Raw genomic sequence first — 12684 nt, 5'->3', positions numbered from 1 at the left:
TGTTGCGGGATTTACAAGTGCACTTACAAATCCCGCCAACTAGCCTTTGCCAAGCCAAAACTGGAGTACAGGGGGAAAGTGGCCTTGTAGGGGACCCGCTGGACCCGCGCTTTGGTTTAAAGGGCTCCTTCGGACCCTTAGACACATGGCCCCGCGGATTTCCGAGCCCCCCTACCTAGCCAGAGAGAGGGAGAGTACTGAGGAAGATCGTCTATGAAGAGGGGATGGAAATCCGCGGGGCCATGTGTCTAAGGGTCCGAAGGAGCCCTTTAAGCAAAATGTTCATAAACAGTCCCTCCATAGGATTAACATTACACTAAACTTTGGAGACTCATAACTGTACGGTTCTACTAGAGATACCTGAATATACTTTGATTATGTAGTAGTCCTATTTGTCCCCCCCCTCACTCCTTCGTTAACATTTGCTCCATAGGATACTCCATATACGGGAAAAACCTGGAAAACTCGGGGAAGTATATGGGGAAAAACCTGGAAAACTCGGGGAAGTATATGGGGAAAAACCTGGAAAACTCGGGGAAGTATATGGGGAAAAACCTGGAAAACTCGGGGAAGTATATGGGGAAAAAACCTGGAAATCTCAGCGAAATTTGTTTTCCAAAAATTGTATGAGCCCTGCAAAAGTATATAGTGTCGACCCCCTGAGCTGCGTATGATTACCTTCCCGACCGTGGCATAGGGAACAAGCCGTGAGTAGGCGTAGCACATGCTAGCTCTAGTACTAATAAATAACGTTTGGATCGCCAGCATCATGTACTCTTCTATAAACCTATGACGTCAAGAAGCTCTTCCCTATATGGTTAGTTCGTGTAGGCTGTTGAGCAGAGGGTAAATTGCTGTTCAGTACATGTCGTCTACAGCCAAAGGCAGGGAATTGTTATTGAAGTGTACAATTTAACTAAATTAACTCTAGTTCACGGAACTCTAGGCCTTAGTTTCAAATACTTGTGAAATTGATAGGCTACAGCCTACTACGCGTATTTGAAACTAAAGAACTAAAGCCAAGAGGTCCGTGTACTCGATCTAAAAAACTCGCGTATATTTTAAACCCTGAAAGTTTTTCGTCTCTTGCCAACTGATGCAGTAAAAGAGTATATACAGAATAAGCTGTCGTTCGGGATAGGGAGTTGCCTATCCTATAGCTTGAAATCAAATCTCCTAACGGCCCAACGGGCATTCTTTATCCATGGGCAAAGGTTAAGGTTTTCTCAGGCGATTGTCTCATTTGTCTGTATTTTGTTCGGGACTCAATATGTTAGAACTAGAAAATGAAGAGCTCGTTCGTTTAGCCTAACGATTAGCGGAGTTTAAACTTAACTTTGACGCGAGACCGTGGATGAAGGATGCGCGTGAAAAACATTCGTCGCTCTACAGGATGTGCAACTCCCTATACTAAAAAGTAGACAAGTCTATACTAGCGCCGCCTGGCTACCAGCGCTGGAAACTAGCCTCGCGTGAAAAATAAAAAGTACTGGACATAAGTAAAATAAAAAAAAAACACGGGCTACGGTAGATTTTTCCTTCACGTCGTCTGTCGTCTGCAAGAAGCAAATGGTGGTTTTATTTTCTTATGTCCAATAAATTTTAGTTTTCACGCGAGGGTAGCCAGGCGGCGCTAGTATCGACTTGTCTAAATTTTAGTACAGGGAGTTGCACATCCTATAGAGCGTCGTATGTTTTTAACGCGTATCCTTCATCCATGCCGCGACTAGATTACTCTGTTCTCCATTCCTACCTCTAAAATTACATCTATCCCTGATAATACAAAGACCAAATGTGGATGAGAGGGAAAGTATGACAATGGCCATAGAGCCTGTGTTAAAAAACGCGGACATCAGAGTTTCGCCAATAACTATTTAGTTTACTAGTGCCTGATGGACTTGCAAACTCGCGACTGAAAGTAGTTCCGACATTTATGCTCCTTGGTCTAACCATAGCCCACTCGATCACGCGCATCACGACGCAAGCTGCTCGCGCTATAGCTAAATTACCGAGATTTGTTTTAAACGTATCTAGTTTTATGTGCTCTTCAATTGCTTCGATAACCTTACTTAAATCCATATTATACCTTCAAATACCTTTTGAAACATTACCAGCTACTCTGTCCTGACTACAAACACAAATCGAGTTAGTTCTAGCATACACAATAGCAGACGACGGTAACCGCGTAACCGCGAATTAACACAAGACCTATTTTAAGGGAGTGAACAGGGCAACAGGCCCAGTATAGCTACGCCAATAAAACGGTCAACTACGGCGAAACTCTGATGACTCGCCACTTTTGACCATTTTCATCCACTTTTGGTGACAAGTATGTTTAGAACGATTTTTTTTTTCGAAACTCAAGATAAAAATTTCGTTTCCGCATAAACACAACCTATTTCCAATTTTTTTTGGAATAGAATTATTCGTTTTAAGTTTTAAGCTTTGTACGATAATTTAAAACCCTTAAACACTTCTCACTAAAATTTCAAGAGATTCGAACCAGTGAAACCGATGAAAACATACTCATGGCTACATTACGTTTTAAAATTTTGTAACTTTGGAAAAACTTAAAATGCCTATTTTGCACATCTCTTAAAAATTTCAAGAAATATTTTAGAATTTGGGGAAAAAAAGGAGTCTTAAATTAATATTGATTTTTGGCGTGATCGAGTGGACCGTGGGTAGACTGTAGTAAAGCATGGCTAACTCGATCACGCGCACCACGACACTAGATGCTAGCGTGGTCGAGTGGGCTATGAGTTAGAGTTTCAGTTTGTGTTTCAAATGGGCTTCGAGCCATGCGTTGAGCACGAATTTTTGTATCTGTTGGGCTTCATTAATGTTACAGTACAGCACATAACGTATTAAGATAGATATAAATATTTAAAAAGTGGCTTATATTTTCGAAATTAACGTAAGTTTATCAAGAAATGCATGCATGCCTAAATTATAAATCAGTTAATCAGCGCAAAGGCCTAATAGGAAGGTAAACGTACGTTATATGAAACGTATTTACGCGTATTTCCTTGGAATTTTCTTTGTTTCGTGATATTTTAGTAAACGCCGAGCCCACGTACGTCTTCAAGAAAGAAGATATTGTAGAGGGTGATAGTGTACGTACGAAGCGATAATTTATATTTATTCGTTGCCAAGGCTTAAGGTAAAGTTTGTTGTCTTTACTTATTACTTTTAGGCAAGTAATAAACAAGCGCCAAAAACTCGCGAAAAGAAGTGTAAACCAAGGAAAGCTGTCCTAAGCATTGACGAATTTTGTAAAGACGCCATTTTATGTAGTGCCCCGTAAGCTTTATCGTCATTACTTAATTTACCTCGCTTTAAATTACTCGCGTATCGTAGAAACCCTTACTTGGAACGCATTCAACATTTACGAATTACTAAGGAACTAATGGAGAATATTGACATTATATCGGAGAATAATGTTTCTGAAAACCATACGACTCGTCAAAAGCTAAATAATGATCATCCAGTTCATATTGAAAATAATGACTCGCAAATGACTTTAAACAACTCGTCTATTTCTATGGATGAAGCTATTGAAACTGTTCCTACCTTTGAAAATGCAAAAACTGATCTTTGTAAAAATATGTACAAGGATTCATGGAAGCCAAAACCTAACGAAGCTTCGCCAACTCTTGTTTTGCCAACCGAGCCAAGCGGGGAATATGAAACTATAAGACAATTATCGGAAAATATGGACGATCAGGGTATAAGTTCGAATAACTCTCTCATTGCACGAAAGATTCGATTACTAGAAATAATTAGAGAAAAAACATCCGAATTAACTTGCAATTTTAACGCCGCAGCGTTCCAACTTCAAGTGACTCTCTTTGCGTTGCCTGAAGAGTTACAACTGAATTTGGTGGCCGGAATCTTTAATAATTTCTCGAATAATTCGAAATTCTGGGAAAAATTGAGTGAGATCGTGGATTTCAGGGAAATACTACAATCGGTGAGTTAGTTAATCCATTATTAGAAACAGTTCCCACAGGTCAGGGAAAATTTTTGTAATGCTCCAAAAAGGTCAGGGATTTTTTAATAGTTTTAAGTTTCTAACAATCTTGGGGATTTTTTTTTTTTTTTTTTTTTTTTACTGGATAAATTTTCTTGGGTTTAATTTTTTGCAATTTTGAATGTTCCAGCTAGGGATGTCAACTTTCTAGGAAAAAAGCGGTTTTCGGTTAACCGATTAATTTTAATGGCCGGTTTAACCAATCCTAATAACTGAAAAAAATAAAAACCGGGTTTTTCAAAACCTTTAAATATCTTTAATTATAGAAAATAATTACGAAAGTTCCGCTACCTCTGAAAACATTTTGTTCGATCTCGCCCTTTTTAATAGCTTAATTTAGTCGCTTTTTGCTAACTATTTTTATATAAATTAGTCACTAATTCAACTAAAATTGAGCCCTGATAAATACATTTAAGGTAGGGCTGTGCGGGTACTCGAAAATGACGGGTACTCGACTTCGAGTCCGAGTCCGAGTTCTGGGACTCGGACTCGAAACTGGTTTTCCTAGGACTCGAACGGGTACCCGGGTCCTGGTCCAAGGCCTAAAATTACCCGTTTAGGGCTTTTCGAGTCCATTTTTTTTACCAACTTAATAGGCAACTTTATCAGCTACTGATAAAAATGTTTTCATATTTAAAAAAGTTAAAATTACTATTAATGTTTAGTTTTGAAACAGTTAGAAAAAAAAAACAGAATGTTTTAAGAGTAAATTTGACGAATTTTGGGCTCGGATTAAGAATTTTGGACTCGAAACCATGTTTTTTGGACTCGATGGACTCGACGAGTCCTGCAAAATTGGACTCGAGGACTCGACGAGTCCACTTTTCCAGGACTCGGACTCGAAACCAAAAAATGAGGACTCGCACACCTCTAATTTAAGGTCCTCTTAACATTGACAACTTTTGAGTCTTTACTTGTCCAAAAAGATTAGGAAAAACCTGGCAAACTCAGCTAGGAATATAAATGATTTCAAATTGTGGCTGACAAGTTAACCCTGTTGTATTTATTTAAGAGTTTTCTCTGATAGGGTTCGCGAGATCCGGAAACCTCCGATATTTTCTCTTTAAGAAGGGTGATTAAAAATCTCAATGATGACATGAAGAACTTAAGGGACGCTAACGTGAAGCAGAAATATACTTTTTCTCTCGATAAAAATAATTTGGAAGAAGAAATTCAAGACTGGCAATTGAAATTTAACGTTAGTTAATTAAAAAAAAAAAAAACAATTTAGCTTATCTGTTTTATGATTTTATAATCCTTAATTTGATTTTAATTAGAACTTGGTGCTTGAAATGAAAGGCTTGAAAATAAGCCATGATTTGGAGTTGAAACGCTTGAACCACGAAAAACAGAAGATGCAAGAACAAATCAACAATTTAATGAAAGAAAATGAGGGCGTTAAGGAAGTTCAAAATACGTATGCGTGATTTTAAACTTATTTTAATATGGTTAGTTTAATTGAATTTAATTTAATTTCAACAGGGTTGAAAAGTTATTAGAACAGATGAGCGAAACCGAGAACGAATTGATCGAGCTAAAGAGAGCCAATGAAAACGCTGGTTTAACGAACGAAACTCTTCTAGAACAAGTGATCGGTTGCGAAGAGACGATTAAGAAAGTTTCAGTAAGAATAGGAACTTAGTTTAATCATTTCTTAAGTAGAAAAATTAATATCAAAATTCACTCGCAGGAAAGTCTTATTAACGAACGCAAAAACATGGAAATCTTGATTTTTAAAATTGCGGAAGAAAGAATATCGGAAAATATCCAGAGGATTACGAAACAAATGGAACATTGTGCCAAATCTGCCAATAGCCTCGAGTAAGTCTTCGTTAATTAGCGTAGCTTATTCCTGATCAGCGCCACCTACCCATAGCGGTGACTTTGAGAACTACTGTAAGCGACAAGCCAATCAGATGTCGCTAAAATCTGGTGACGTCACTGACTGGCACTCTCGGCCGGGGTCTTACCAAAAATGACGTCACCAGATTTTAGCGACATCTGATTGGCTTGCCGCTTACAGTAGTTCTCAAAGTCACCGCTATGGGTAGATGGCGCTGATCAGGAATAAGACCGCTAATTTAGACACTTTTGCGAATGGTTATTTAACACTTAACTTTGTCGTAGTTACTTTCGACTTGATAATATGAAAAAGTTACAATTGGAACATTTGAAAAGAATTGAGTCGCAGCGTAACAACTTTTTGGTTAGTAATACAACTTTGCTTTTTTGTAAGCATGGGCGAATACTCGAGTAACACGAATAACTCGATCGAATATCGAGACGAATAACCGTCTCGATATTCGATAAGCCCCATTTCGGGTATTCGAACGAATAACGAATAGTGAATTTTACTATTCGGGCCTACTATTCGTCAAATATTCGACTAACTATTCGTTAAATATTCGATTAACTATTCGTTAAATATTCGATTAACTATTCGAGAAAACAAAAATATTAACCCTAAAAATGTTTTAAAAAAGTAATGGCAGTTACACCTTTTAATGTATAAGTTTCTATGGGAAAATAGGCCTGAAGTGCTACTACTCTATAGCGCATCTAAATTCTAAATATAATTTAAATTGATTTTAATTAATCCGTCTATTTCTGACTATTCGATAACTATTCGATAAGGGCAATTTTAAGTTAAGCCTAATTATTCGATATTCGGTTCCCAAACCACTATTCGTCTCGGTATTCGATAAGAAAATTTTTCACTATTCGATATTCGTCTCGACAGTCAAAAACTGGTATTCGCCCATGCTTACTTTTTTGCTAAAGCCGTCACTGATTGCTAAGTGGCAAATAAAAGCCGCGTCAAACTTGATTAATTTTAATTTTAATTAGGATAAAATGAACGAATGTTTAAACAAATTAAACCTAGACGAACGTAACTTTAAGATCGATGACATCCCCGCAATTCCAATTGTGCCTCCGATACTCTATTCTAAGCCACCGGGATTTCATAATGTAAGTTAAGTTTTAACGGTGTTTAATAATAAATTATCAGTTATTTTATCAGTTTTGTGTTTTTAGACTAATATTAATACAGGAGCAATGCAAGGTCTACTGCCATGCATGATGAATAATCGACCACCGTTATTTCCTGATCCTCCCCCCATTGTCAATCGATTCACGTTTCCAACATTACCGCCACCGAAGGGAAATGGCGCTTTTGCTAATAATACGATGCCTCTTCCTCATTTTGAACCGCCTGGAATTCGGCCATCTCAGTTGTCATCTTCATCGTCAGCATCATCATCAACGTCTTTGTCAGTTAGTCCAGGACCTTCGAGACCTAGTTCTTCCACTTCCAGTTTGTACGATCAATTGTCCCCGATACATTTGCCTTCGCAATTCGTCGCGAGTGTAAGTTCTCGCGTTTAAATATTCTCACTCTCGGCGGAGTCTAGTGGCCCTATTCCCAGGGTTCATACAAACCTGGAAAACCCAGGGAAATAAATAGTTGCAGGGCCCCCACAGGTCCTATAATTCCTATAAAATCCTATATTTTTAAAACTGTCCTATAAAATCCTATAATTTTGAAATTTGGGCGAATTCTAAGCAAACTATCGGTTAAACCAGGATTCGGGTCTAAAAAATATCTTGAAATGGGGATAGTTTCCCTCGTATTGTAGCTTAACTAGTTAAAAATAGCTGGGTATATTATGGTTCTGATAACAAAACGTTCAGTGTGCACCACCATTTTGTCACAGCCCTAAGTTTTTAGTATGGTTGGATGGGGGGCAAATAGGACTATAACATACTCAAAGGGCATACCCGTATCTCTCGTTGAACTAGAGTTGTGAGCCTCCAAAGTTTAGTGTAATGCTATTCCTATGGAGGGGAGTATGTTTATGGACATTTTGCTTAATTACTCGGCCCCTGTTTGTCGTACCCCTAAGTTTTTTGTATGGTTGTATGGGGGGCAAATAGGACTATAACATACACAAAGGAGATCCCCGTATCTCTAGTAGAACCAGAGTTATGAGCCTCCAAAGTTTAGTGTAATGCTATCCTATTACTCGGCCTTTGTTTGCAGTACTGGTTCTTTAAAAAAAAAGAAAAATTAATATTTTAGTGTCCTATATAATCCTATAATTTTGGAGAAACGTCCTATAAAATCCTATATTTTCATGAAAAAAGTCCTATAATTCCTATAAATATTTTCAAAATTCGGCTGGGGGCCCTGATAGTTGACAAAAAACTCGGAAATTTAGAATATTTAGTAAAATTCAGGGAAATTTGTGATGCGTGTGTTCTTTAACTTCGGAGGCTCATAACTCTGGTTCTATTAGAGGTACGGGGATGTCCTTCGAGTGTTTTATAGTCCTATTTGACCCCTTTTCCAAGGATATTCAGGGTTCGTACGGAACCTGGATAACCTGGAAAACCTGGATAAGTCAGGGATTTGGATAATAGGGTAAAAAGTCAGGGATAAGTCAGGGATTTAAAATGTTTTCCTAAAAAGTCAGGGATACGTCAGGGATTTCGTTTTGTATATCAAACAATGCTTCGAGCAATGCTAAATATGAGCCAGGCGTGATAAAGTGGGCTCTAGTAAACACCTTAAAATGGTCAGGGATATTGGCAAAATTTGGTCAGGGATAACCTGGAAAAGTCAGGGATTTTCAATGTATAAATTTCGTACGAACCCTGATACTAAAAACGTCCGGGCCGAGTAATTAAGCAAAATGTTGGTTAACATAACCTCCCTTGGATTAACATGGGCTTAAATGCATTATGGCACTTATGGGTAGTGTCTCACTTGTTGTTATTATGTTATTTAATACAGAGCTGTGCTAATTAGCTGACTACTAATTGAATTAGAATTAGCAATTAGGTAAATATTTATGAACTAATTAATTAGCCAATTAGCAATTAGACATAGAAAGTAATTAAATTCAATTAGAAATTAGCCATTTATTTATCAAACTAATTAATTAGAATTACTAATTTCTAATTAATTACTTGTCTAATTAAGGAAAAAAAGAAACCATAAGTAAACATAAAAGTTTAAAAGTGCCCATGGATTTAGTACTTTGGTAATGCAAAGCTTAATGTTTTAATGCCATTGAAAAACGGGTACGGAAGCCGTGAATTATTCTCGAAAAATGAGACAAGCCTCGAGCCTTCCGTCATGTTAAAATTTGTCTCATTTCTTCATTTTCTTGCCACAGTTCCTATAATGGACTCTGAGTAGTAAATCCTTGGGCACTGCTATAAATTCGAGTAGGAAAAACATTCGAAATTTCGAAATGGGACAGTTATGATTTACGAAATTTTCTACTAGTACTATTATTCTCTCATGTTTTGAGGAGCTGAAATATTTAGAGTAGCACTAAGGTTTCCTCATCGATATAATAAGGCCGTTTTCATATTCAAATCAATCGAGAGTTAATTCCTCGATTTTTAGTTTTTACTAAATTAAAAGATTAATTGAAAATCCAATTGGCTAATTAGTTAATCCTAAATCTAATTAAATTTTAATTAGATAATTACCTTTCCTATTGATACTAATTAATTAGAATTACTTCTCAATTAGCACTAAGGTAATTAAAATTCAATTACCATTTTCAATTAGTAAATGTTGCTAATTAATTAGAAATTCAATTAGCTAACTAATTAATTAGCACAGCTCTGAATTTTAATATTGGTTCTATTTTAGTTTATTGATAGTCCTTTGAGTATTTTATAGTCCTATTTGTCCCCTTTCCAACGATACTAAAAACTTGGCGTTACGGCAAACAGGGGCCAAATAACTCGGACCACATGAAATTCCACGAAAAAACCTGGCAATCTCAGGGAAATTGCTTTACCAAAAGTTGTATGGACCCTGTTTCCTGTAGTTTAAGATCTATTAATCAATAATTTCCTGTATAATCCACTCTTTTATGTCTTTAGCCTAAACATGTAGCGTCTAAATGCGAAACATCTTCCAAAGCTCAATCGCAAAGTGCCAAGGGCAAAAGTAGCTTTGATAAAATAGTACAAATGATTAAACATAAGCTGCCATATTTGAGCGAGTAAGTGAAATGAGCCAGACGATAAAGGCGTGGCGTTGTTAATTAACGTTTTTCTAACGATTGACAGGAACGCAATTAACGCGTACATTAAGGAGTATCGCGCTACGGGAGAAAGATTTACGGGTAAACTGAATGAGGATATAGCCAAGACGTTGACGGAGTATATTCTAAGTGTTGAAAGCGCTGTAAGCCTTGGTTTAACTTTAATTAAGGTTAGCTTAGTAACGGGAGAGTTAATCGAACATTTTTGAATTAAAGAGTCCACTTGGTTTTGACGCCAAGCACAAGACCAAACCCATTCTAAAAGATATGTCGAGTGTGGGGATTCCGCCAGTATGTTCCTCCGAACCAACTATCGCGAAAATGTGGAAAATCAACGATAAACCCAGCGGAAACTTTAAGACCAAAGACTGTACCATATGTTTTGAACCTATAACGAAAGGTAGCGCTTATCAAGCCGAGTGCGGTCATAATTGTTTTCACGAAACGGTAAACTTTGACTTGATTTTAAACCTCTTAACGTTAATATTAATTTCTTGGTCAATTTATGAAAGTGTGTTCGCCCTTGGTTGATGGAAAACAGTTCCTGCCCGATTTGCAGAAAATATCTGCTTTTGCCTGAAGAATTTCCTAAACTTTAAATGTTAACAGTTACGCTTAAGCAACTTGTAAAGGGAAATTATTTTTCAAACAATAAAAATATTAAATGTTCCAGTTATGTGTCTTACGGTCTTTTTTTAATAAATTAATTTCAAGGATAGGACTTTACATGTTGGGTAGAGATTTTGAAACTTGAGGCCTGTTAATTTGGAAAGTAACAACGCGATTTACTATGCTCATGTGATCTCATAGGGTTTTCCATTGTGGTATTCAGAGTGCTCCGATAAAAAAATTGGTCTTTCAATGGGAAAAAACCGGGGCCCTAAGACGGACACGCGTCGCCCCCCCCCCCGTTTGCTCCCGTATTGATCCCAACCAGTCTGGGAAATAGCACACTTCCTCTGGTCCAAACCAGTTTATTAATTGCTTGGACTAGTTTTTAAATTCAAGAATGGGGGGGGGGGTTACCAGTTTATTAATTGCAAATCTATAGGAGAACAAAGGCTGGGACCAGTCCGGAGACCAGTTAATTATTTCGGACACAACGGGGGTCACTGGTCCCAAGGACTAGTTTAAAAAATATCCTTATTTCCCAGGTATTTGATGTAACGTCTGGGCTCACGTGACTAATTTGTACTTCGAAATGCCGAGTACCAAAATTTCAAAAATCAGGAAGATTAAAAATCCTGTGGACCATTGACCCCCTCCTATTTCATTTTTAAACTGGTCATGCAGTTTCCCTGTGCCACCTCCTATGTATTTAAAAAAATTTGTGACATATTAAAAATTTATTGGACAATGACCACTGGCAGCGTGGGAAATAAGGCGGTGGCACAGGGCAAATGACCAGTTTAAAAATTAAATCGGAGGGGGGTCAGTGGTCCACTTGACCACTAATAAAATTCAAGGGTAGCCAGAGTCCAGACATTATCTCAGCTAGTTCTATGGGAGGAGGTCTTTTTTTTGGCCAGATCCTCTGTCCTATTAATAATAATAAAGTCATCTTTATTGACGATATTCTTTTTAGCTATGTCGCTAATTTACTAAAGAGCCGTCAGTTAAATTAAATTAAATTTAGATAGTTACATAGGATAAAATTATGGGATTATAATTGTACTTCTAATTGAAAGTACTTGTCTAGTTCTAATTTAAAAGTTGTATATGTTGCTGAGTTTTTTATATCCATGGGTAGAGAATTCCATAAAACTGCTCCCCTAAAGGATAGTCGATTTTTACTGTGGTTTGTTTTTTGTGGGTTTAGATATAAATTTTGCTCCGTCCCACGCGTGTTGTGTCCGTGTACGTTGCACAGTTCTGTGAATATCTGACGAATGTAAGTCGGAACTTGGCCTTTCTTGGATTTAAAGACAAAGCGTGCTAGATGAACTTTACGACGGGTTGGTCGTAAAGACCATGATAGATTCGCATGTACAAGGTTAGTGTTTGTCCGTTTCTTCACGCCAAGGATCATCTTTCCCGCGGTGTTTTGAAGCGTTTGTAGCTTTTGTAGTGAGGTAGAGCTTGCCGTCATGTAGACGATATCTCCATAGTCGAATATTGGTAGTATCGCGGTTTTATACCATATGGCCAAAATAGATGGTGGAATGTGTGGCCTTAAATGCCGTAAAATGTAAATTCTCGATTTTATTTTACTTATGGTCGCTGCAATATGATCTTTCCACGCTATTTTCTCGTCGATTTTAAAACCAAGGTACGTTGTTACCCTAACCCTTTTAATTGTTGATTAAAGCAGTATCGTGATATTTTCTATTGCTTTAAGACCCGCTGCGGATCCAAATAAAATGAATTCACATTTCTTCACATTTATGGTCATTCCGATACTATTGAACCATGTCATGCAGTTTTGAAATTCATTATCCAGTTGAGTGATAATAGTTTCTGGATTTTTATCTGCGGTAAGCATTGCCGTGTCGTCAGCAAACTGAAAGGGCGACGTAAATTTCAGTATGTGAGAGAAGTCGTTCACATAGATAGAAAATAGGATCGGGCCCAGTATGCTGATTT

At 37.4% G+C, this 12684-nt stretch overlaps 1 protein-coding gene across 5 annotated transcripts in view; it reads left to right on the top strand.

The window, feature by feature from the left end:
• Positions 1–10773, top strand: part of LOC149650482 (uncharacterized) — a 36807-nt gene extending 26034 nt beyond the window's left edge. For all 5 annotated transcript variants that reach the window (XM_089849284.1, XM_089849285.1, XM_089849287.1 and 2 more), the window contains 15 exons: positions 3061–3116; positions 3197–3303; positions 3361–3728; positions 3828–3973; positions 5061–5231; positions 5311–5450; positions 5516–5657; positions 5724–5854; positions 6161–6239; positions 6881–7003; positions 7070–7402; positions 9938–10059; positions 10127–10244; positions 10318–10548; positions 10614–10773. In XM_089849284.1, coding sequence (XP_089705410.1) covers positions 3061–3116; positions 3197–3303; positions 3361–3728; positions 3828–3973; positions 5061–5231; positions 5311–5450; positions 5516–5657; positions 5724–5854; positions 6161–6239; positions 6881–7003; positions 7070–7402; positions 9938–10059; positions 10127–10244; positions 10318–10548; positions 10614–10700 — 2354 coding nt within the window. In that variant the 3' untranslated portion in view covers positions 10701–10773. The remainder of the gene's footprint in view (positions 1–3060; positions 3117–3196; positions 3304–3360; positions 3729–3827; positions 3974–5060; positions 5232–5310; positions 5451–5515; positions 5658–5723; positions 5855–6160; positions 6240–6880; positions 7004–7069; positions 7403–9937; positions 10060–10126; positions 10245–10317; positions 10549–10613) is intronic.
• The last annotated feature ends 1911 nt before the right edge of the window (positions 10774–12684 follow it).

The sequence above is a fragment of the Phalangium opilio genome, unplaced genomic scaffold (assembly GCF_054372755.1).
Source record: "Phalangium opilio isolate 3A_F unplaced genomic scaffold, DU_Popi_V2 ptg000087l_1, whole genome shotgun sequence".
In the NCBI taxonomy this organism is placed as follows: Eukaryota; Metazoa; Arthropoda; class Arachnida; order Opiliones; family Phalangiidae; genus Phalangium; species Phalangium opilio.
Note: the sequence above shows the minus strand (reverse complement) of the source record. Positions and strands in the feature narration are given on the sequence as shown.